Consider the following 24,659-nt stretch of genomic DNA (forward strand, 5'->3'; position numbering starts at 1 on the left):
ACAAAGGAGCCATATGTCGGCGATGAATCTGACTCATTAAAGTCAGACAAGCCACATTCAGGCAATGATTCTGGTTCGTCAAAGCCAGAGGAGCCATTGGTTGAGGTAAAATTGTCGAAAACACCCAAGGCTGGTCGGGCTTGGGTCGATCTTTTTAAATGAAAAACCTGACTTGCCGGAGCTCCCAGGTTGGTAAGAGTGGAGCATGAATCGGCATCTTTTTAAATCTGTGTTTGAAGATTTTGCAGGAATTGCCGGAGATCCCAAGATGGTATCGTGGATCATGAATCGGCATCTTTCTTGAATTTTATTCGGTAACGTCAATCATGCAAACGGTAAAGAGGTTTGGTTGTGTTTGTGAATGTTTTACAAGTGGTACAGAGGATTCTGGACTGCATATGGTAAATCAAGGACATTAACTTGTACTTGGATTTTCCTACTTTTGTGTAGAAAACAAGATGATGAAGTAACCCCGTACCTAAACTGTTTGGTAAACAAACTAAGTTTTCCGGAAAAGCCATTTTGATTAAAACAAACTTAAGTGTTTTGAAATCACAATGGGAAAATAGTTTGTTGTGAGGGGGAGTTCTGATTGTTTATGCCAGGTGGATAGAGAATTGAAGTGATTCTCATCAGGTTGTCAAGTTTGTACAGTTTGTTTCAAATTTTCCCAGAAAATCAAAATTGAAACATATTTTGATTTTAGGGGGAGAAAAATTTTAAAAAAATAGAAAATTTGAAAATGTCAAAAACATTGAAAAAGTTAAAAAATGAGTTTTGTTGTGAAAAAGAGGAAATGATAGTAAATCAGTTGGACTATCACAGCACGCTAAAGAAATGTAATGTAAAATGTGATAAACGGTCTCACTGATAATGTGACGATAGGTTTTTGTACATTTAGTAGATTTATTCGGGATATAAACCTAAAATTTCAAACTTATGAAATTCGTGGGGAACACTACTTGGATATATAGGTAACCCCTGAAATCTCGTTTGAAAGGTCTCGTATTCTGATATAATAGGTGTTTATACTCTATGATGTCTGGGGTATTATTCCGGGACTTCTGCTGAACGGTAGTTCTGACCTAGTCCTTGGCTAATACTTTCCACAAAATGCTTGAAATATAGCACAAAGCCCTCAGTTGATTAGACAATAAAATTGATAATCATCTGTTGTAGCTGAAAAGATCCTCTAAAGGGGACACACTGCTAAGTCGAAGCTGATATCTCTCTGCTGAACGGAAGTTCTGACCTGAGATCCCTCAGTTCTCGCATCTTTCCCCTAATTTATGTACAGACATCATTGTAGTGTTCATACCTGTAAGACTGAATATTGGGATTCTGGATACGGGAGTATATTTAAGAGGTGGGACACATGAATTGAACTAAGTTCATAAAATACCTAAATAGTATCCTGAATAGATTGAAAATTGTATGAAAATTTAAGAGGACAATTATATCGTCAATCTACGTGAATCGTTTAGAACTTAAAACGATTAAAAGCTTAACGGTGCTTGTGTTATGTCTCAAAAACTGATATGATCCTCTTGCACAAACTCACAAAAATATGTTTGTTTTGCATTTAAATTTCTGTCTTTGCATTTATGTTTCAAATTTTCAAAAATCCAAAAAGATTTTCGACAACTGACGGTGAAGAGCTGATTTTCAAAATCTCAAAGGCTAAACTTGATGAACATACAGGTTGGTTAAGACATTTGAAATGTTTAAAATGATTCACTAATTTTTTTTAATTAGAAATTGAAATGTTTCAAATTTGTGATTAGTGTTTAATTTGTAAAAATTCTCAAATGATTTGTTGATTCATTAAGTTGAATCACAACTTTATTTGTTTGTGATAGAGTGTTTGAGATATATGCAGATGATGCAGATGATGAGCTGAACAGAGAGAAGTCAGGAGATAATTTCTATGGTGGTAACAAATCCCAGATGTCTATCCTAGCAGGGTGATAGGGGAAGTCTGATGAAAGTTATAGCCAAAGAAAGAAAGATCCAGGCAGAATTTCTGAAGAAGACCAAGCTATATCCGAGAATGTCATGTTGAAGACTCTCACTGAAGATTCCGTCAACATTCAATCTGTTGATACGCAAAGCCAGGTGTCGATCCCAAAAGCACGGAAGCTTGACGAAAGGGGGAGCCTGAAGATTCTGAAGAAAGAGAGCAACGGAAGCTGAAGACAGATCCACCGGGATTTTGTTCAAGCAAGAGGAACTCAAGAGAGAAAGAAAGAAAAGTCGCTACGAGTTTCACTACGAGATTGACTACGGCAATATCCAAGGGGGAGATTGTTGATGCATTTATTGTCTATCGCCTTCGTCAATCCGAGTCGTAGTGAAAAGCCGGAAGGAATCAAGCGCATAATGTCATATTTAGTTAGAAATGGCAAGGTGGCAAACTTGTAATTAGTGTGAACTTTCATTAAATAGCCTTGACCATATAAATAGGGGATTATGTCACTAGTTTAGTGAGATTTTGATAGAAGATTTTGATAGAAGATTTGGAGAAGACTTGGAGGAGAAGACTTTCTAGAGAGAGAAAGTAGAGAGAAAGTATTGTATTTGTGATTGTTGTACCGTACACGTCAAGTTTAGCAATGGAATCACATTAGTAGTACGTTATCGTGTGTTCGGTCACGTTCGTTCACGGATTCCGCACGTGAAACGTTCGTTACGCAATCGAACGGCGTCAAAACCGGTCCTACAACAACTAGTTGAGCGAGTTCACAGTTAACAGTTCATTAATAGTATAGTGTGAGTAGTAGTATGTTCGTTCGTTATATCATATATCGTATCAGTTTCCATCGCGGCCTCCCAGGCAGGTATGCGAAGATATTAGGGGATGTTCTTCCCAAGTATTCTAGACTAGGTTTATTTGTATCGCGGCCCCCCAGGCAGGTGTGCAAAGATTAGTAAATTTAGTTCGCGGCCTTCCTAAGGCAGGTATGCGAAGTCAGTCATAATATCACGGCCAACCCTTGGCAGGTGTGCGAAGATCTGTTCAATAGGTGTTACTAGTCTAGTCGTGTCTTGTCGTTAGGTTCTATCATCCGAGTATATACAATAAGTCATTCAATCCCATTCCCACCCGGGAACCCATGCCTTGGCTGTGTGAACTCACCTTGGTTTGCTAGGCAGATACACAGAAAGTTCGAGTAAGTTATAGGGTGATCAACCACGTCTTAGCATGGTTATCATACAAGTCAGGTTCGTATTCAAATATAGCACATAGGTTCTACACGTATTGTGGCAAATATAATCATGGCATACACAAGTATTCATAGCAGTCCAATAGTAGTCACGTAAACAAGTCCAAGTATCCGGCCTAAATCAATTGGGCTCGTGACAGTGCAAGTCCAATAATAATGTGCAAGTGTTCACGATCTCGAGTCGAGACTAGTCGGTCTCGGGTTGTACTTGTTTCGAGGTCTTGAGTCGCAACAAGGGCGGTCTCGAGTTGTCATGGTCTGGTCGAGACTTCACGGTCTCGAGTCGCAACCGGACTCGTAAACGCTGGTCTCGAGTTGTGCTGTTTGTGTGCGAGTGTTGTGGTCTCAAGTCGAGACTAAGAGTTCTCGACTCGCAACCCTGGTCGAGACAAGCAGATTGTAACAACTTTCCATAATTCCAGTTCATTCCTTCCGTAATGTTAGCAAACAGATTTGGCAGTTTCACAATCAGATCAAATCAACAACATTCACAGTTTCATAACATCTTCAAACATGTTCGTATACGTTCATATCATATTCAAGAACAACCATTTACCAACATGCAGAGCATATAATCGGATTCATGTGGTTAACCAAGTTATAAACTATCATGCAACCTAACTCGTATTCACAAATCATAACATCACAGCCGATTAACAACCATACACTCAAACCGATTAGCATATTACCAATCCATGTTAATCATACAATCTTAGCATCATATAACCCTTGTATAGCATCTAAACGCATGAACCAACACATAGTATTATAAATCGACATTACTAGCATAAAACCCTAATTCGTAAATGGCATCAAGCATAGATAGCAATCAAGAAGTAACACTAACCAGAAAACCGAGGAGCCTAGATTTCTCGTGATGGTTGGTTTCGGGTGGGGCTGCCGTCCGGTTCCAAGGAAAAACGAGAGAGAGAGAGAGAGCACTAGGGTTTGTGTGTGTGCTAGGATGTTTTGCAAGTTGTGAGAATGTTACTAACATTCTAGGTATAATTCGGTTAAGGGAGGGATGGGCCGAACCCAACTTGGGCTGCCCATTCGGTTCAGGCTTAAGGAATGCGGCCCAACCGGGCTTGTGTGCATTGTGCTGTCGAGTGAGTCTTGTGCGGTTCGGTTTATGTAAACATATAAAGCAAAACATTCACGTAACAAAAGAAACGGTTAAATACGAGTTGTCACAGTATGAGCAGATTAGAGACAATTTCTTGTATACGGTTGCTGATGCATTTGCCTCGCCGCCTACTGCAACCGAAGGTGCGCAATTCCCTAAACCTCGTCCTTTGCGCTCTGTGACTTCTGCTGGGAAAGAGGTTCTCTATCTTTCCAGCGAGGAGTCTGTAGGGTCTTCAAACGGCGAGCTAAGTCCGTGGTCTAACATCTTTGCAGGTGTGTTGCGCGACCTGGGGGTTGACCCAGAAGAGAAGAAGAAAAAACCCTTGAAAAAGAAGAAAAAAGCCAACTTGGATACCGAGGTGACCAGTAAGGGGGCTGATAGTAGTCGCGCAACCGCTGGTGCTGCTGGTAAAGGTACTCTTCGCCTTCGACAGAGTGACTTAAAGGATTATGTGGAAATTACTAATTCACTTAAAGGCTTGTCGCGCGCAGCTAAGACGAAGACTGGGGCGGGTGGTTCAAGGAGCTCTGGAAGCGCGGGTTCTCGTAACCCTGATGCTGGTGCAACTCCTTCCACTGCCGCACATGAAGAAGAGGAGGCTGAAGAAGAATAGGAGGCTGCAGAAGAAGAGGAGGTTGCTGAACAGTTGATCAGCAGAAAAAGAGTTAGAAGCGAGACCACCACTGGTGTGGCTTCCGCATCGATGGTTGGTGCGATTCCTTTGGTTGGGAAAACGAGCAACCTGCGCTCTCTCTATAGATTTTCTCCTGGTATGCTCTTGACTTCTCTCCCTTTTGTTACTTCCCTTGTTTAATTACTTGGTTTCTGCAGAGATCAAGAAGAAGACCCCTGAGAAGGGGGTTACATTTACTGAGCCAGAGCCGAAGAGGCCGAAGATTACCATTAAATCTTCCCAGACTGCTGGGGTTGAGTCTGCTAAGGAGAAAAGTGTTGCTGAGAAGGATGTGGCGAAGGCTGCTCAGGCGCAAAGAAAAGCTGAGGAGCGTCGGAAGAAGATTGAGGAAGAGAAAAAGAGGAAAGCTGAGGAAGATAGGAGGTCCGAAGAGGCGAAGAGGAAAGAAGCTGAGGAAGAGAAGAGGGCTGAAGAGGTGAAGAGGAAAAAAGCCTCTGATGTGGAGAAGGAGAGAGAGCAGAAAAAGGCTATGGAAAAGCCTGTCAATGTTCCGGATTTTGAGATCATGAAGGGTCCTGAGAGGAGGAAAGAGCCTGAGGTTCTTGATCGCACAAAGATAGTTTCTACCAAGAGGTCGGGTCGGTATGTTTCCAGGGGCGCAAGCTCTGGTGGGGCTGGGGTCTATAATCCACAAGTCATTGGGGCGAAGGATTCCCTTGGTGATATCTATTACAAAAGCTATACCGAGGAAGAACGTGGTAGCGCTCCGCACCAAGCTCCCTGGGGTTTGAAGCAAAGGGAAATTTTTCAAGAATTTGGGCCCTGCCGCGATTAGTTCTTAAACTCTTTTACTCCTGGTGAGGTTAATCGGCATAGGGCAAAGACCCATGAGAGCTTGTATCGAACGTATGTGATCGGGGAGGCCAATACTCGCGACGCTAATCATCAAATTGTTCGCGAGTGGCAAACGATGGTTAGGGAGCGAGTTGACTGGGAGAGTTATCGCGAGCGGATGTTGAAGCGTGTCAGCGATTTTGAGAAGTCCAAAGCCGCCTTTGATGAAGAGAAGGCCAAGTTTGATGTGGACAAGAAAGCGGAGGAATGGGGGCGTGAGGGCCTGAAAAATAAACTCCAAGCTGCCGAACAGCAACTGGCCAAGGAGAAGGCCGAGTTTAAGCACATCTGTGAGAAATATAATGAGCGCGCGTTCGCGGCTCGCAACAAGATTGTTGAGCTTGAAGCCAAGATTGTTGATCTCACTGCGAAGGTTGAGGATGCTCAGGCTGCACAGGCTGCCAAGCAGCAGATTGAGGTTTGTAAAACTTATTTCCTTTCTTTCTATGCTGTTTGCAAAATAGCTCAAGTCTTTTGTCTCCTTTCAGGTAGAGTTGGCTGACGTGAAGTTGCAATTGTCCAGCAAAGATAAGGATCTACAGGCCAAGGATGTCGAGATCACTGAGCTGAAACGCCGCCTGAATGACCAGATTGATAGATACGAGTCCTTGGAAATCGACCTCGAAGCGGAGAAGGTTAAGGCTGCCACTGCTGAAGAGGCACGCGCTGTCAGTACCACCGCCCTTAATGTAGCGCAGACTAACTACTCTGAGGCGCAAGGCATCGTTGATACACTTGTCTCTGAGGCCGAGTGGGTGCGCAGTCGCGGAGTAGTGCTGGTAAGTTTTGTACTTATATATTTTTTGTATGCTTAATTTGCTAGGAGTTGCCTTTAATATTCGGTTTTCGTTATAGGTTGCCAACTCTATCCTCAACGCTGGGGAGCTAGATCACGCCGTTGCTGCTCTGACAGATGCTGCGCGCGCAGTAGGTCATCGAGGAGGGTATCTGGAATGTGCCCAACACGTCGAGGAGATGTTTGGACAAGAGTTTGACGTGAGCCATTGTTCGGTGACCGACCAGGCTAATGCCGAGTTGACGCGTGCTGAGAGTGCTTATGATAACCTCACATTGCCTGTACTGGACTTAGTTGTGGAGGCTCTAAAGAAAGACGACTGGTGTCAGCGCCTCAAGGCCATTCTCTATCCACCGGTCACTGTTGAACTATCGGATGAGGAGGAGCCAGCTGGTGATGACGGTGGAAACGGTGATGATGACGGCGGAAACGGTGATGATGGCGATGATGATGGTGATCAACATTATGAACTTGAATAGGCTTTGTCGAAAGGCTTTGTGCCTTGTAATTTTTGTTTGTTTTGAATGTACACTGTTGCGCGGTCGCGCTTTTTAAATTGAATGAAAGTTGCTTGTTCTTTCCCGTTACAATTATTGCACTGCTATTAAAAACTTAGGTTAAATTAGCTTGAATAAATGGAAGTCTCTTCGAGTGAGTAGAACTGCCCGGTCTCGCGCTTTGTTCGCGGAGGACCTTGGAGGCGTTCTTGTTTGAGAGCTTGTAAGTTACTGGAGTGTTTTCGTGCTAATCAGAAGTTTAACATGCATTTGTAACGAAAGAAGTAATAGAAAACATGTCATATGCTTTCATTGACTTGGAAACAGGCACTTAGGCCAACGTACGTTAATTGTAAAGGGCGCATGGCCAACATAGGAAAGTAAAAAGGCGCATGGCCGAGAGTAATTACATATAGCCTTTGCGCAGTTGTTGCGCATTCCACGTTCGCGGTAAGATGTGGCCATCTAGGGTGCGTAACTTGTAAGCCCCTTTGCCTAGCACTTCGTGGATCAAGTATGGGCCTTCCCATTTGGGTGCTAGTTTTCCTGGACGTTCCACATTTGATGCTTCATTGTCTCGGAAGACGTATTCTCCTGGAGTGAAGGTACAGATGCGGACTCTTGTGTTTTAGTATCTTTCCAGTTGTGTTTTGTACTTGGCTTCTCTGATTCGCGCGATTTCGCGCCTTTCTTCTAACAAATCCAAGTCAAGACGTCTCTCTGCCTCATTGTCGATTGCGTTGACTGCCGTCAGGCACGGGGAGGATAGGCCAACTTCAGCCGGGATAACCGCCTCTGAGCCATAGACTAGGCTAAAAGGGGTTTCGCCGGTACTAGTCTTTGGCATGGTTCGGTGAGCCCACAAGATGCTCGGGAGCTCATCTACCCAACCTCTTCGCCTTGTGCCCAGTCGGGCCTTTATCCCCTCGACAATACATTTGTTAACGCTTTCTACCTGTCCGTTGCCTTGAGGATGCGCAACGGATGTGAAAGTGTGTTCGATTTTCATCTCTTTCATCCAGTTCTGGAGGTCTTCTGACGCAAAGTTAGTGCCATTATCGGTTACAATCTTGAGCGGGAGGCCAAATCTGCAGATGATGTGTTCCCAAATGAACTTGCGCACCATCATAGCTGTAGTTGACGCGAGAGCTTTGGCCTCCACCCATTTCGTGAAGTAATCGACGGCCACTATTATAAATTTGACGGCGCCAGGAGCCTCTGGGAAGGGTCCCACCATGTCGATTCCCTACTGCTGGAAAGGCCATGCAGTGGATACAGGGATAAGGTCGTTCTTGGGGCGCAGGGTTTTTGGAGAATGTCGCTGACAGGAGTCGCACTTGCGGATCTCCTTCAGGGCATCGACATGCATCCCTGGCCAGTAATATCCGGCGTTCATGATCTTCGCGACAACCATGCGTGGTCCTGAATGGATGCCGCAGATCCCTTCATGGATCTCCCTGATCAAGTAGTTCGCATCTTGGGGGTCCACACAGCGCAGTAGTGGCCCCAAGAAGGACTTTCGGTACAGAATACCGCCATTCATTTCGTAATGCAGGGCTTTGTTCTGAATCTTCCTCGCCTCTGCTATGTTTTCAGGGAGTATCCCCTATTGCAAATATTGGATTATAGGGGTCATCCAGGATGGTTGCCCCATCTCAATGACGTTTACTTGTTGCAGCAAGACTGATGGATTCTTGAGTACTTCTATTCTTACATCCTTGGCAAGGTGTTGAAAAGATGTCGAAGCAAGTTTGCTCAAGGCATCAGCTGGTTTGTTTTCAGAGTGATTGATGTGGATTACTTTGTGAGACTTGAATTGTTGAAGCAATTCTTTTGCCTGCTCTAGATACAGGGCCATGACTTCGCCCTTTGCATCGTATATACCGTTAACTTGGCTGGCTATCAGGAGTGAATCAACGTGTGCTTTTAAATTTTTAGCTCCCATTTTGATGGCGAGGCGTAAGCCTGCCAGAAATGCTTCGTACTCTGCCTCGTTGTTGGTGTTTTTAAAGTCCAACTTGATGGCGTAAGTAAATTCATGATTCTCAGGGCTCACAAGGCGCAGTCCTGCTCCCGCGCCGTCCTCATTTGATGCCCCATCAGTATAAAGCATCCAAGCCTCATTTTTCACATCTTTTTCAGGGGTCTCTATCTGCTCACACTCTTTGATTTTATCAACTGGGACTTCTGTGATGAAGTCAGCTAGGACTTGGCCCTTGATGGCTGGTCGCAGCCTATACAAAATGTTGTGGCCTCCCAGCTCTATGGCCCATTTTGCTAACCGCCCAGACGTTTCTGGTTTCTGCAATATCGTGCCGATATGGAAGTTGGTAAGCACGGTTATCACATGCCCTGTAAAATATATGCGCAGCCGTCGGGAGGCGTGTAGTAGCGCGAGAACCAATTTTTCCATCGTGGAATATCTTGTTTCCGGGTCAGTGAGTACCCTGCTGACGTAATAAATAGGAGTTTGGACTCCGTTTCTCTCTACCAGTAATACCGACCCTACTGCCTTATCTGAAGAAGACAAGTACAGTATGAGTGGTTCTTTTTCGAACGGTGCAGTCAGGGTAGGGAGCTCGATCAAACATTCCTTCATTTGCTGGAAAGCTGTCTCTGCCTCGGGGGTCCATTTGAACTGTTGTTTCTTTACACAGTTGCGCAACGTACTAATAAAGGGTACGACTTCGCGGCGTGATTGGAAAGAAAACGGTTAAGCGCGGTTAGGCGGCCGGCCAACCGTTGCATCTCTTTGATTGTTCGCGACGATGGCATACGCTCTATGGCCTGGACTTTCTCTGGGTTCACTTTAAAACCGCCGTTTGTGACTATGAAGCCTAAAAACTTCCCTTCTTCCATGCCAAAAGAACACTTGGCTGGATTTAGCTTCATATTCACACTGCGCAATGAATTGAACGTCTTTTCGATGTCCTTCAACATTTGGTCCTCTTCGGGACTTTTAACCACTATATCATCAATGTAAACTTCAATGTGCTTTTCGATGTCCCCCGCGAAGGTCTTGTCCATCAAGCGCTGGTATGTTGTGCCAGCATTCTTCAGGCCGAATGGCATCTTTGTGTAACAAAAGATTCCAAGATCGATTCTAAAAGCTGTCTTGTCCTCATCTTCGAGTTTCATCTGGACTTGATGATAACCCTTGTAGCAATCTAAGAAACACTTCCATCTATATGGCGCGAGAGAGTCTATCTTTTTATCGAATAGCAATCTTTAGGGCATGCCTTGTTGAGATCGGTATAATCTACGCACATTCGCCATCCACCATTCGACTTTTCCACCATTACTGGGTTCGCGACCCAACTCTGATAACGCACTTCTCGCAAAATCCCAGCTTTGAGCAGCTCACATACTTGTTCATTCATTGCTTTCGTTTTGTCTACTCCTAAGCTGCGCCTTCTTTGGTCCTTTGGTTCAACAGAAGGGTAAGTGTTTAAGCAATGTTCAGTTATGTTGCGCGGGACGCCAGTCATGTCTGCCGGGGTCCAGGCAAAGATATCCATATTTCTGAACAGTAACTGTTTCAAACGCGTTCGGATGCCTGACGAAATGGCGTCGCCAATTGTCACTGTTTGCTCTGGGTATTTGCGGTTTAAAACCCATTTTTCAGGTTCGGTTGCTAAGACCTTCGCCGCTTTTGCTGGGCGCAATTCTTCAGTTGACATTACTTCTTTCTTGGCGTAGATGATTGCCACTCCCGTCTTGGTTGGGAACCCTATCGCTGAATGGGGAGTTGAAGTAACCATGTTCAGCTCGCCTTGGGTTTCCCTCCCAATTAACACATCATGCCTCGACTTGACGGTCATCACCATGAAATTCACGCTTGTTGTTCTTGAATGCTTCCCGTCAGACAGCGTGACAGGGAAGCTGATTTGACCAAGTGGAAAAACCATCTCGTTGCAAAATCCGGACAAAGGATAATCAACTGGCTCGAGTCTCGCTTTGTCCTCTTCATCAAATTGGTTAAAAAAACTGTTCATAAATGATGTTGGCTGTACTTCCTGGATCAATGAATATGTACTCCGTTTCATAATGGCCGATGATACCAGTAATGACGACGGGTCGTGTGGCGCGAGGACCGCCGCGCACTACCGGGAAAATGACCTGTTGCTCTTGCCATGAAGGCTCATAGGGGCGCTTGCCTTTCTCTTTTGCGCTGTATCTCGGTCCGTTGACCATGTGGGTCTCTAAGCGTCGGACTTTCTTGTGATTTCCTTCGTCGTGGCGTTGGAGCTGACGAGTTTCTTTGCGCACGTTCTTCACCAAGTGGCTTAGCTTACCGCTCTTTAGCGCTTTCTCGATCTCTTGGGACAAACTATAGCACTCATCGGTCAAGTGCCCTGAGTCTTTATGAAAATCACAGTACAAGTTGGGGTCTTGCCCCTTCTTGTTTGTCATAGGTCTGGGAGCCTTGAAATCATGGTTCGCCGTCATCAATACCTCTTTTGGCGTTTTTATGAGCGGAGTCCAGTGCTTGTCACGATTATCATCTTTAACTGCTTTCCTGTAACCGATCCGGTCTATTGTTTCACGCACGTCCTCCCTATAGCACGACCTTTCATCATGGCCCCTTGGTCTCCCAGACTTCCAATCATTACCCTTGTATCTGTTGCTCCTGTTGTTGTCGAGCGTGTTCCATCTGGAGAATCGATCTTCAGAGTGATAACTTTTGTTCCCAGCGAGTGATTCTTCGATTTGCGCAACAATTTTTGCGGCTTCCATGAGTTTATCCCATTCTTTTGGCATTCCGTCTTTGCCTGTGATAGTTCTGATGAGACTATCACAGCGAATGGCTTTCTTGAAATGACAACGCATGAGTTGTTCGCTTACGCTGCCTATCTCCAAACATTCCTTGTTAAAGCGGGTGATGAAATCTTCCAGACCTTCACCATCCCTTCGCCAGATATCTTCTACTTCAGCAGTGTCTTGCTGGTAGCGTCGTTGTTGGCTGAAGTAGCTCAAAAACTGTGTCTTGAAATCTACCCATGATTTGATCTTCCCTGGTGGAAGGCTGTCGAACCAGGCGCGAGTAGCCCCGGTAAGGGTTTGAATAAACAAGTGACACCACATAGGCATGTTCCAACCACCCAAGCAACCTACGCTGGTGAAAGTTCTGACATGATCATCCGGATCAGTCAATCCGTTGAACTTCCCGACAGTCGGAGGTAACTTTTCTCTTGAAAGCAGCGCTAGTGCGATTTTTAGGATGAATTTTGAATGCTCCGCAGCTTCCGCTGGCCTGTAGGCCAGGCGGAAATCCCTTTCAGCTTCTTCTGTATACCCGACATGCTGTCTCGGTTTGAAGTATTCGTGATTCCTCTGCAAGCGGTTGAAGACTGACGAGCCCTCGTTGTCTTCCCAAGTTGGATCATTCGGGTCTGTCTCTTCCCATTCGTTGTTCATGTTGCGCGGCGTGAGCCGGCTATGAACAGGACCTCTTGAAGGTTTGACGGATAGTCGTAGTAGCTTTCCGTTTCTCCCCTTGTGTCGCGCGTGTCCTGCACGCTTAGACGCCTGGTGGGGGTGGCCTGTTGATTTTGCCTTGGAGATTTGGCGGTGGGGGCATCTGGCGTGCCCCCTGACTTTGAGGAGTGACCAAGGACGGTTCTGTCGTCAAGACTGCTTGCTGCGCAATCAGAGATTGGTACGCTGCGTTTATTGTGGCGATATTCTTGGCATACCATGAGGCTGGAGTTTCGCCTTCTGGTAGCCCTAGTAACGCTGAAACATTCTGAGGTGGTGTTGGGTTTGAAGGTCTCTCGCCGTTATTCCCTGGGGTGACCGTCTGAGTGATGCGGGTGATGCTCCCGCGCGGGGCCCCAGTATTGGTTACTTCGACTTCACCAATTTCTTTGAATTGCTGGGCTTGTGGGTTTTAGATTCCTTCACCCAACGCCGCGTTAGAGTTGGCTCCGAAGCCGAACTCGTGAATGATTCCTTGACCAGTCATGATCGAAGGACGAAAGATGTCAAAAACTCAGAGAAAAGAAGATGAAGATGGTTATAGAAAAAACCGGTGGGCACCAATGAAGAAACACTGACCTAATTATGGGGACTAATCAGTTTGGTTTATGTTTCTACCATAGTGGTTAATCTTCTAATAAATATCTGAGCTCCGACTTTGATGTTAAGACTCCTGCAAAACAGAACACCGTTACTCGTCAAGAGGGGAATGTGGGGGTTTCCCTCTTAACCGGGCTCCGGCGTGAGAATAAGCGACTGCTTTTGGAGGATAATCAAGTGTTAAGAGTGAGAGTAGAGGGAATCGAATGTTTAACCTGTGGAATAAGGTCTCTATTTATAGCCGGAGAGGTGTAAGGGGTTATGGGCTGATGGGCCTTGGGCCGGAAATGGACAACATAACCGATATGCTCTGATTGGTGCCAGGTAGGTGTCCTTAAGTACTTCTCGTCAGACGATCGTGGTGCACGATTGAACAGAGCCTGCTGGACGCTCATTGGCTCTTTTTTACTGCCACTTGTACCTTGTGTATCACCGGGGGCAGCCTTGCGCTGCCTCCCTGTGTGGTTCTTGCTGAGTGTCTAACTAACCCGCGCGGGTTAGTATGCTTGTGTGCTCCTTTAGTATGCTAAGTGCTGATATCGTTGCTTCTTGTGGGCGAGCCCTCTCGCGACGTAGAGCAGGAAAGTGGTGTAGCTCGCGCGAAGATCGTGGTAGGAAGTTTATTAAAATAAGGAGTATGGTTCCCCGCGCACCCTTGATGGAGGTTTGCGCGGCTTTTTGGGACCATACTCCTTCACATTCATTTCCGCTTTTGAAGAAATATCCATTGGAAATGAATAACCTATTCATCTTTCATTTCCACTTCTGACGAAGAATCCATTGGACAAAAATGAATCATCCATTCGTTTTCGCTTCTGAAGAATATACACTAGAGAAATGAAATAAAAGTCCTTGTAGAATCTTCCTTAATAGTTAGATTCTTAAAGTGGCACTTAAAGTACTTCTTTTGAATCCGTGATTGGATTTCTAAGAATGCTTTACAAGACACTGAAACAAAGGGCCAAATCCTTACAAGATCCTTCTATCTTAATTGTTAGACTCTTAAAGGACATTCACAGAACTATTGGTTAGTTTGGTTTTATCACTAATCAAATCTCTCATTCCCACTTCCTGCTTTAATCAAGGGAGTATCCTTTAGAGAATGAGCATCTAAGGAAACATCCACTAGGGAATGATAAAGTTATGCCATACGTGGAGATCCTTGATGGGTTACTCTATACAAATAGATAACATCCTAGATTCCATGCAAGACAATTGTTTAAACAACTATACAGACACACTCCTACGAATAAATTTCGGGACGAAATTTCCTAAAGTAGGGGAGACTATGACATCTGTGGCTCTACGACCATCATACAAAAGTAAATTCAAATCCAATGAAATCTTGTGTTTCATTCTTGGGATTTTTACAATTACATGTGACTTTTGCACATATCAAATCTTGTTCGATTACGAGCTCTTAAATCACTTTCTGGAAAGTTATACGCAGTCTGTCAAACATAATCAGTTTAACGCGACAAACACCCTGGAATAGTGACATATGCTTAAAATACCTTAAATAACCTTTACATAACTTAGAAATAAGTTTTGAGGGGTTCGGTATGCAAAAATACGCTTATTTGATCACAGAGGCTAAAAGCGTCAAAACTGCGAAAGTATGCATTTACGTGCATATCTTGCATTCTGACCATATCCGGACATCCAAAAATTTTTGTAATCACTAGAATATCGTATTTTAGTGATAGGAATGCAAAAATATCATTCGTCGCGCAATTCGGGTCATTTTCGCATCCGTTACGATTCCGTCGTAATTAACCGAAAACCGCAACCGTACGACCAAACGAACCAACATCTGTGACATTTTTTAGCATAATTAAAGTTAAATACACTTTAACTTCATCATGGAGCTTGAAAATGGGCTTGAAGGGTGTTAGAAGTGCCAAAACGCGACAAAACAAAGTTCAGGGACTAAACTGTCAATATTCAAAAGTTGTCTGCCAGCAGCAAGGGTCCATACGGACCGTATGGGACCTCTTACAGTCCGTAAAGATGGCCCAGATCAGCAAATTCAATGAATCTGCAAAACAGCCTGCTCATTTGGTTTTAATCCCAGATTTTTTTCAATCTTGTGGGCAGGTTTGTGTGTTTATCAAATTGCCCAAACAATGTCCAACATGTGTAAGGTCAAGATCAAGCCTAGAAACACTTGGAATGATCTTGGGGATTCAAGAAATCTATAAATAGCAAGGGCTTTCAACCTTGTTCATTGCTCATTTGATCTTTCCACTCTAACCTGCTCTAAGTGGAGGCAATCACTTGTTGAAGGCCACCTACCTGAGCATTCTTAATCTTCTCTTCAAGCATTGGACTCTTGTAAGTGTTCCTTCATGCTTGTATTGTTATTTCAAGCAAGAAAGTCAAACATTGTTTGACATTCAACTTTGACCATGAATTGGTCGAGACAAAGTTTGTTTGAACTTTGCAACGTGAGCGTAATCACGATTGTTATAGTCCCTTGTGACTATACCTACTGATTACCACGTTGATTAGTCGAAGTGACGAGTCGGATTTTGGTCAAAATGCACGATTATGTGCATTTTGCGAAATGCACGATTATGTGCATTTTGCGACGAAACTATTTTCGGGTATCAAAACACTTTGTTTTGATATCAAATCAGTTTTCTAACTTAGTTAAACATGTTTTGACATGTTTAACTCATCACTTTTAGTCTAGTGCTTATATAGGGTCGTAAGTCAAGCGGTCTTGACAACCGCTTAGACTTTCGAACCCGACCCGTTTGGTCGATCATTAGGATCCGACCAAACATATTTGTGACCATAGTTGTATAGGGAATAACCTTTCGAGGTTATACCTTTATTGTCACTTAGTTTAATTAGTGGTTATGATAGGTAGTTTATATGCCTTAGGAAAATGACTAAAATGCCCTTTTCATGCATAATTTGAATTTAAGCATATGTAACTTAATTTTTGACACTTAAACTGATTATGCAATGTTATTAAACATATTAGGGCATATAAATACTTGTCATAGGACTAGTTAGGCAATTCACATGCGCTTTTGCGCAAACGACGCGCTAAAGTAGCATAGACTACCTTAACGGGTCATAACGGGTCATAAGCACTTAGGATACGTTTCGATTCAGAATGTAGGATTTGCTAAACCATGTTATATGAGTTCTAACACTCATTTGGTTTACGAGACCTCATTCTACCCGATCTCCCGATTTAGGTGCCGATTTATTAACATAGTGATCCAATACTAGGTGCCACTTGATTCCTTGATTGCCCGAGCTTTGTTAGTTCACTTAATCAAGGATACCTTGCCATCCAAGTGAGTACATAGTTCCCCTCTTTTACAGCTTTCAATTGTTTTGGGGTGATTCATATGTGCTAAACGATTTCGAGTTTTCCAAAACAAATGCTATGGTTTATATTAAACACAATGATTTCTATAATTTGAACAAACTTGTTGGGGCGTTAGTCGAAAGACATCGAATGAAATTCATTAACTATGATCAAGCCGACCAGTAGTATGTTATGGTACCATAGGATCTGACGAATCCCGTTATCGGACTATCACCATGGTTATGGGGGTAATGTGGGTAACGAGAGAACCTGATGAATGTTAACTAACCCTTTGGTGGTTTGAACGATGGACGAGTCACAAAGGTTTAAATGTGTTCATCGAGATGACTAAAAGTTAGTTTTCACAATTAAAACATGAACGATTGGACTATTCGAACTATGTGAACAAATTGAACTATTTGAACGATTGGAACTAATTATACCATGTGAACGATTTGAACTATTTGAACGATTGGAACGATTTGAACTATGTGAACGATTTGAACGATTGGTTTATGGTAAGTGATTAGGTAACGGGGCGGGTGTAATGTGATAAAAGCATGGTGGATACGCCGCTGGTACTTTCTATATATAAGTGCTTTTAACACATTACATGTCGTCGCGTTATCTAGATCACTTGGGCGAATGTTTTCAAAATGAAGTTACACTACAAGGTTTACTAAAAGATATAAACCATACAATGTTTACTTTCAACGACGATTTACTACTTGGTTTACAAAGACAAATGTTTTCAGTCAAGATTCATGGCTACAATGGTGTTGGTTTACACATATATCAACTTGTAAAGTTGATAAAACATACTTCAATATCAAACACTTTTTGATTTCAAGGTACACACTCGACAACTCTCGTAGTTGGACGAGGTATTTCAATATGGACTCAAAGCCATGAATTTGACACACTCAAAAAACCTATATACTCGCCGGCATTTTTATGCTGACTTATTTTCACATATGTTTCAGGTCCTTCTATGTGATGATTGTGATTGCTTGCTACACATAGGATGGATGAGGCCTTAGTGACTTAAAACAAGACATACAATTTGTTGAACTCATTTGTTTTACTTTAAGACAATGTTAAACACTCAATAATTCAATAAAACTAAACTTCAATATCCATGTGTTGTGAAACAATGATTCTGTTACGACACTCCCCGATGTTTCCGCCGCTGTTTTGTTGTTTTAACGCGGTCGGGGTGTGACATCTGGCGGGGTGCGACGGACCCCCTCTGGTCCGTCGCGGGGCGCGAGCGAGTGACGGGTGGCGAAACCCCAGCCCGCCACGTGGCATAACACTCGTCGAACCTACTCTACCTAGCTCGCAGGCCGCAAAAGTCCTTTGTGTATCTCTCGCGTTATGCAAGAAAGCCGACGAACAACCCTATAAATAGAGGGCATCGGCATTCAGTTGAGAATCGTTCAAATTCGAATTCTCTCTCTCAATCTTTGATAGTATAAGTAATTCCCGGGTGTTATACCCACTAAAATAGCGAAGCTCTGCCTCGGTGTAAGTATCATAACCCCCAGGTACGTATTAGATATGCTACCCGATTGATCTAGTGCTCCATAATGCATGTCGAGGCTCTGCCTGACTCAATCGTTGGAGTTCTGTCTCGGGGAGGGTATAACTAATGTAAATTGGGTTATTATACTAAAGCGTGTGCATTGTTTAAAATTTTAGATTATAACCAAGAAGTCACAAGGAAAATACCTAAAATAACAATGTGAATAATCTCCTTTTTGTAAACCTTATTACAAAGTGTTTTTACAAAACCTCAATTGTTTTAAATTATATTTAATAGTGATTGAGTATTTGTAATTCTACAATTATCGTCGGTATGTAGGGGTTTGTATACAAAATTTGTTACTACACTGTGAGTAGTAACATTACCACCAGTCAGGATTGACAGTACCGTGGGTGGTAATTACAGTAGATGTAAACAAATGTAATTGCTGGATTGCCCTCAATGCTGTAAACTGATAAAACTTGTTTTGATTAAACTGGGATTCACTCGCCAGTATTTCTTGCTGATAAAATGTTTTTAAACGCGTTTCAGGTAACAAAATGTGAAAGTTAGAAGCCAGCTGGACAGCACTGATGGCTTGGAAAAGTGGCTAAAAAAGTTACCTAAATAAAGAAGATGTTTTATTTCAATAAAATAGGGTTTATCCCTATAAACATGTTTGTAATGGAAACATGAGAATTTCGCATGTATTTATTATTATAAAAAGAGCGAATTGCAAATTTTGTCCTTTATCTTTATACCTGATTGCAGGCGGTGTCCTTTATCTTTAATATTGACGAGTTTTGCACTTTATGTTTCAGATTGTTGCACACTTTGTCCTTTAGCCCTAACTGAGTTTGTTTTTAACGTTAAATAAGATCATGTGCAAGTCACATGAGGGTACTTTTGTAATTTTGAGCATTTAATTTAAAATATATTAATTAAAATATATATAAACCCAAATTCCCTATGGCCACCACCACCTTCCACCAACAACCACCTCTAGCCACCACCACCATCTTCCACCACTCTTTGTTTTACATCATAGTTCTCACATTTTTGTTGCACGATTCTTCCAAATTGTTGTGAATTGATATGTTTTTAGTGATTTTGATGAAGATATTGATTCGTTGCAGTAAAACCCCAAAGAAATCCCCAACTCCAAGTCAACGCATCAGTCCCCTCTAAATTGACCAAAATAAAGCAAGTTTGATGAGTAATAGGACAAATGGTAACAATTTGACAACTCATATATGTTTACAGTAAAGCACGTTAACATGATAATTTAAGTGGAGAAAAAAACAAGTTTTGTTAAGAGCATTTTCCCCAAATCTAGCTAGAGTCTGGCAGAGATGCATTTTCCCCAAATTTAGTTAGAGTCTGACAGTAAGCTTACCTTCAACGATGCGACTATGATATCTATTAGTGTACTCAATCACAACCACAACAATTGGGTATGGAGTAGTGGTGGTGAAACCGTGGCCTGAGATGCGACTGAACAACGAAATAGTTGTCTGTCATATCAAATCCAGAATCATCGCCACCACTGTAGCAACGAAGGGGCCGCCGGAAACAGTCACCACTGTCGTAACTGTTGGCCGCCGTGCCTGAGATGCGACTAATCTGGTGGTCGACCCCGATCTCGTCAAGAAGAACCGATCTGAGGTGTTGGGGTGGTGCGATGATGTTGTGGGGTGGTGCAGTAGTGATGGTGTGATGTGAGGGTGGTGCGCTTAAAGAGATAGAGAGAGAGTGTGTATTTGAAGAGACATATATTTATTTTTGTTTAATTTATAAAAATTAAAATTATTAAAATGGTTTTCTAAGTAAACAAGTAAAAAGACTAGTTTGCCCTTCAATTAACAGTTAAAATTAACCGAGTTAGGGTGAAAGGACAGAACTTGCATGATTTTGAAACATAAAGTACAAAACTCGTCAATTTTAAAGATAAAGGACACCGCATGCAATCAGGTATAAAGATAAAGGACAAAATTTGCAATTCACTCTTATAAAAATGTGGTATTTTACTTTGATAAACTATTTCCTAACTATGGTCCTGATGTAAATTCGGCTGCCAATGATAAACACCAATACTACTGATACTAGATCGCGACCGCCCGTCCCCAAAGATAGGGGCCGGGGGTTGCGACACGGGACATAGTGGTGATAGTTGCACTTGCTGCACTTCGGCTGTTTTCCAGCATAAGAGCCCGAAGTTTGACTGTTGTTCTGATTTTGGTTGACCGAAGATGACTGGCTGAAACTGCGACTATTGTTGTTGCCAGGCTTCTTTTGCGACTGGTGCGAGTTGGTCAAATTGTCTGCATCATTCCATTTATGCTTGTTGTCAGCGGTGGGGGTGGTAGTAGTAGTAGTGAACCACGCTCCACCTCCTGGTTGGTGATCTTGTGAGCTAAACGGATGATCTGTGGTAAATTGTCAAGATTTGCCGCAATAACCAAGCCCTTGACTTGCGGCGCTAATGTGACAACTCGTGTTTCAAACCTCTCATTGTACTTTGATTATGTGATTATGTGAACTTGTTGATTAATTGAATGATATGTGATGTTATGTAATAATGTGTGACGAATGTATGTATTTAAACAAACCGATCGCACAACACTTGGCCAATCGCACAAGCCTTTGGGCTTCGGCTCCTTACCACTCTCGGCTCACACACTCTTGTAATCGGACCAATGGGGCAGCCCAAGGAAGGGTTCGGCCCACTCCCTTTTATACGCGTACAAGCACCCATGTCTGGGGTTGCTTCTCATTCACTAAAAACAAGAACACACAAAACCCTACTCGCTCTCTTTCTCTCCTCTCGAAGCCGACGGTACCCATCTCCATCTCTTGAAGCTTCTCGTGTTCGGATCATCCTCATTCTATTTCTAATCGGTTAGTGTTTGGGTTCATCGATTGCATGTTTGATGATGTTTTGATGTGTGTGCTATAATAATCTTGCATGACGATCTAGGGTTCCTGTTAACATGATTGCTTTTGATGTTGAATGATAGTGTTCTTGATAGTCGGCTCACATGTGTAGTTAATGATATTCATATGATTCGGATTGCATGATCTAGATCTAGAACCGAATAGATATAATCGGTTGTTATGGGTTAATAGTCGAAGTGGTTGCACGTTGGTTAGGATTCCATGTTGATATAAAAGTTCACTAATTTGATGATCCGAATTGAATGTTTGATCATTGTTCATGATTATGATTAAATTAGGGTTTATGTGAATTGGTTGTAACAACCTTGTTTTGATCGAATAAAGGGTTAGATGGAAACTGTTTGATTGTTTTGAACAAGTAAATGCAGAATAGGAAACTGTTAGAATAGTGGTAACCAAATTGCATGATTTTAGGGAAACACAAACGGTTTGCACAAGACCAGTCGCACAAGTGCAAGCACACAAGCTCTTGAATCGCACAAGAGCTCAATCACACAAGTGTATGGTCGCACAACACAGTCGCACAAGTAATAGTGTGCAACTGATTAAACACGGTGTACAACACAGCATATGCATGATCGCACAAGACCTTGTGGATCGCACAAGATGGTGCCGACCGCACAAGGCTTGGGCCACACACGAACGTTCAGACCATTGGGCCTTAAAGCCCAATATCCAATCGCTCAAGCTAACCCAATCGCACAAGACTAATTGGATCGCACAAGTTACTCTTCTGTTAACTGCTTGGGCCGTGTACATGTTGGACTGCTTGTATTTTATTGGGTCGAGTATCATTGGGCTTCTATGGGTGAATCGCACAAGGCTGTTAGACTTGTGCGAGCCCAATCTCTCGAAACGCACAAGTATGAATGTGTTATGCTTGTGACTGTTAACTGTTTACCATGACCTATACATGTTGAAAACCTGTTAGGCTATGTGTAGACTTATCTGCATTACTTGAACCTAGTCCTGACTTTTGTGGTAACCATGCTAGGACGTGGTTGACCACTTATAACTCAAGTACCCTTTTTCGTGTATCTGCCGAGCAAACCAAGGTGAGTTCACACTCTTACCAAGGCATGGGATTCCCGGGGTAGGGAATGGGATTGGTTGATTTCTTGTACTTACATAGTTATGGGAATTACGTACTACTGACCTCATTTGGGGAAGGTCACTTATAGATACCGCTAGACTAGTGATACTGATACTACTCTTCGCACACATGCCTGTAATGGCCGCGATACTGATATTGAATCTCCGCACACATGCCTAGAATGGCCGCGATACTGATACTAAACTTCGCACACATGCCTGGAGGGCCGCGATACAAACATAACTAGTCTACAATACATGGGGAACTCCCACTAATCTTCGCAAACACGCCTGGAGGGCTGCGATGTAATTATAAACGATACATGGGTTACTAAACAAACAAACAGTTTACGAAATGAGCAATATTACTAAACAACCCACTGTGAACTCGCTCAACTAGTTGTTGACTCTCTGTTACATGCCTTACAGGTCGTTAGGTACACGGAGCTTGCACATGGAGGCGCGGTCGTTGTGGACACGGATCGTGAATGTTTTGTTAAACATTATGACATTTCATACTTATACTTATGTTGGGTTTACTTTTATGCTTCCGCTAAACATTAATATTATACTTATGTATTGAGCACCTTCCATATTGGTTTGGTTGAATTACATTTATTATTACATATTACATACATGTTCAATATGATTAGTGGCTTGATCCTGGTCATGTCATGCCTCCAAGCGGTGGTACTCCGCGTGTGGATTTTGGGGGTGTGACAGATTGGTATCAGAGCCATTGGTTATAGAGAACTTGGTTTTAATAAGGGGAAAACATTTTTACTAAAACCAGACTATAACCTGTACAGTGCTCAACGATCCACAACGACGCTTCGCTCCACGTGCAAGACTCAACATTCTAGGTAATATGGTATATGTTTTATTGCCTACTTGCTAGATTACATAGAACTTTGCTTATGGTATGCTTAGATACACATAACCACTATTGCTTGAGAACACTTGTGTGCTTACTCTCTTCTGTCATCGCACTTTTCGCGAACCTCCCTCACTTATGTTCCCTTTGATATGAAGATCATGAGTGGACGCGTTAACATGACTCAAGCCCAGTTGATGGCTCTCATTAACGAACAAGTTGCTGCGGCACTTGCAGCCGCCCAAGCAGGAGGTCAACACGTTCAGCAACCTGTTTGCACTTTCAAAAATTTCATGGACAGTCGTCCTAGCACGTTCAATGGCACTGAAGGAGCAGTTGGACTCCTCCATTGGTTTGAAAAGCTCGAGTCTGTGTTTGACATGTGTGAATGCCCTGAGGCTCGCAGGGTGAAGTACGCCACTGGCACACTAGAAGGAATCGCGCTGACTTGGTGGAATGCGCAAGTTCAACTTCTAGGGTTGGCAGCTCCTAACGCCACCACTTGGAATGATTTCAAAGAACTGATCAAACGGGAATACTGCTCACGTGATGACATCCACAAGTTAGAAGTGGAGTTCTTTAATTTGAAGATGACGGGGTCGGAAATCGAGGCATATACTAAACGGTCAAACGAGCTGGCCGTCCTGTGTCCAACTATGGTGGACCCTCCTATTAGACGTATTGAGTTGTATCTCAAAGGGCTGGCACCAGAAATTCAAAGCCATGTGACATCGGCCAACCTTGGTAATATCCAGGACATTCAACGTCTTGCTCATCGCCTCACAGATCTAGCAGTGGAACAGAACAGGCTGCCTAAACGTATCAGTGCTACCGATGCTACTACTTCCGCTACTCCTAGTGATAACAAGCGGAAATGGGATGGGGATTCCAGCAAAGGTTCGGCTACAGCTCAGTCTCAGGCTCAGCAGCGCAAGACTGATAACTACCAGAGCCCTTGTCAGCAACCTTCGGGAAGTCAGAGACAGGGAGGATATCGAGGAAACCTCCCAAGGTGCAATACTTGCAACAAGCACCACAACGGCCAGTGCAACAAGGGTCGTTGTCAGCGGTGCCTCAAAATTGGTCATGAGGCTAAAGATTACAGGAGTTCGCGGCATGTGAATCAGAATCAGCAACAACAACCACCTGCTCCATGAAACCAGCAGCAGCAACAGCAGCGAGGCAACAGGGGATGCTATCAGTATGGTGCTGAAGGCCACTTCAAGCGAGACTGCCCTCAGTTAAACCAGAACCAGAACAACAACAATAACCAAGGCAACGAGAACAACAACGGGGGAAATAACAATGATGGAAACAACGGCGCTAGGAGTCGTGCATTTGTGCTGGGGCAGGGTGACGCAAGGAACGATCCTAACGTGGTTATGGGTAAGTTTCTTCTCGACGACTTTTATGTTCCTGTTTTGTTTGATTCGGGTGCGGACACCAGTTATATGTGTCCGGAAGTTAGTCAAATGCTCAAACGTACATCCACACTTCTAAACACTAAGCATGTTATAGAGTTAGCTAACGGTAAAAGTCTAGAGGCCACACACATAGTTCAGGATTGTAATCTTATCCTCGCTGGTCAGACTTTCTCTATCGATCTCATTCCTATAACTCTGGGTAGTTTCGA

At 43.3% G+C, this 24,659-nt stretch overlaps 2 protein-coding genes across 2 annotated transcripts; one reads left to right on the forward strand and one right to left on the reverse strand.

The window, feature by feature from the left end:
- The first annotated feature begins 5,957 nt into the window (after positions 1 to 5,957).
- LOC110933298 (myosin-6-like) lies at positions 5,958 to 7,156 on the forward strand. Its single transcript, XM_022176528.1, has 3 exons — positions 5,958 to 6,299; positions 6,370 to 6,660; positions 6,737 to 7,156. Exons 1-3 carry the CDS (start codon positions 5,958 to 5,960, stop codon positions 7,154 to 7,156), a joined length of 1,053 nt encoding a protein of 350 aa, XP_022032220.1.
- A 3,996-nt stretch (positions 7,157 to 11,152) lies between these two features.
- LOC110933296 lies at positions 11,153 to 12,592 on the reverse strand. Its single transcript, XM_022176525.1, has one exon. It carries the CDS (start codon positions 12,590 to 12,592, stop codon positions 11,153 to 11,155), a length of 1,440 nt encoding a protein of 479 aa, XP_022032217.1.
- Between the last annotated feature and the right edge of the window lie 12,067 nt (positions 12,593 to 24,659).

The sequence above is a fragment of the Helianthus annuus genome, chromosome 4 (genome assembly GCF_002127325.2).
Source record: "Helianthus annuus cultivar XRQ/B chromosome 4, HanXRQr2.0-SUNRISE, whole genome shotgun sequence".
NCBI lineage: Eukaryota > Viridiplantae > Streptophyta > Magnoliopsida > Asterales > Asteraceae > Helianthus > Helianthus annuus.

Bases quoted from the DNA above. Each gene is read 5' to 3' on its own strand.
- LOC110933298 (XM_022176528.1), top strand. From the start codon at position 5,958: ATGGTTAGGGAGCGAGTTGACTGGGAGAGTTATCGCGAGCGGATGTTG. The intron at 6,300-6,369 runs GTTTGTAAAACT...GTCTCCTTTCAG, and splicing joins CTGCCAAGCAGCAGATTGAG to GTAGAGTTGGCTGACGTGAA. The intron at 6,661-6,736 runs GTAAGTTTTGTA...TTTTCGTTATAG, and splicing joins GCAGTCGCGGAGTAGTGCTG to GTTGCCAACTCTATCCTCAA.
- LOC110933296 (XM_022176525.1), bottom strand. From the start codon at position 12,592: ATGAACAACGAATGGGAAGAGACAGACCCGAATGATCCAACTTGGGAA.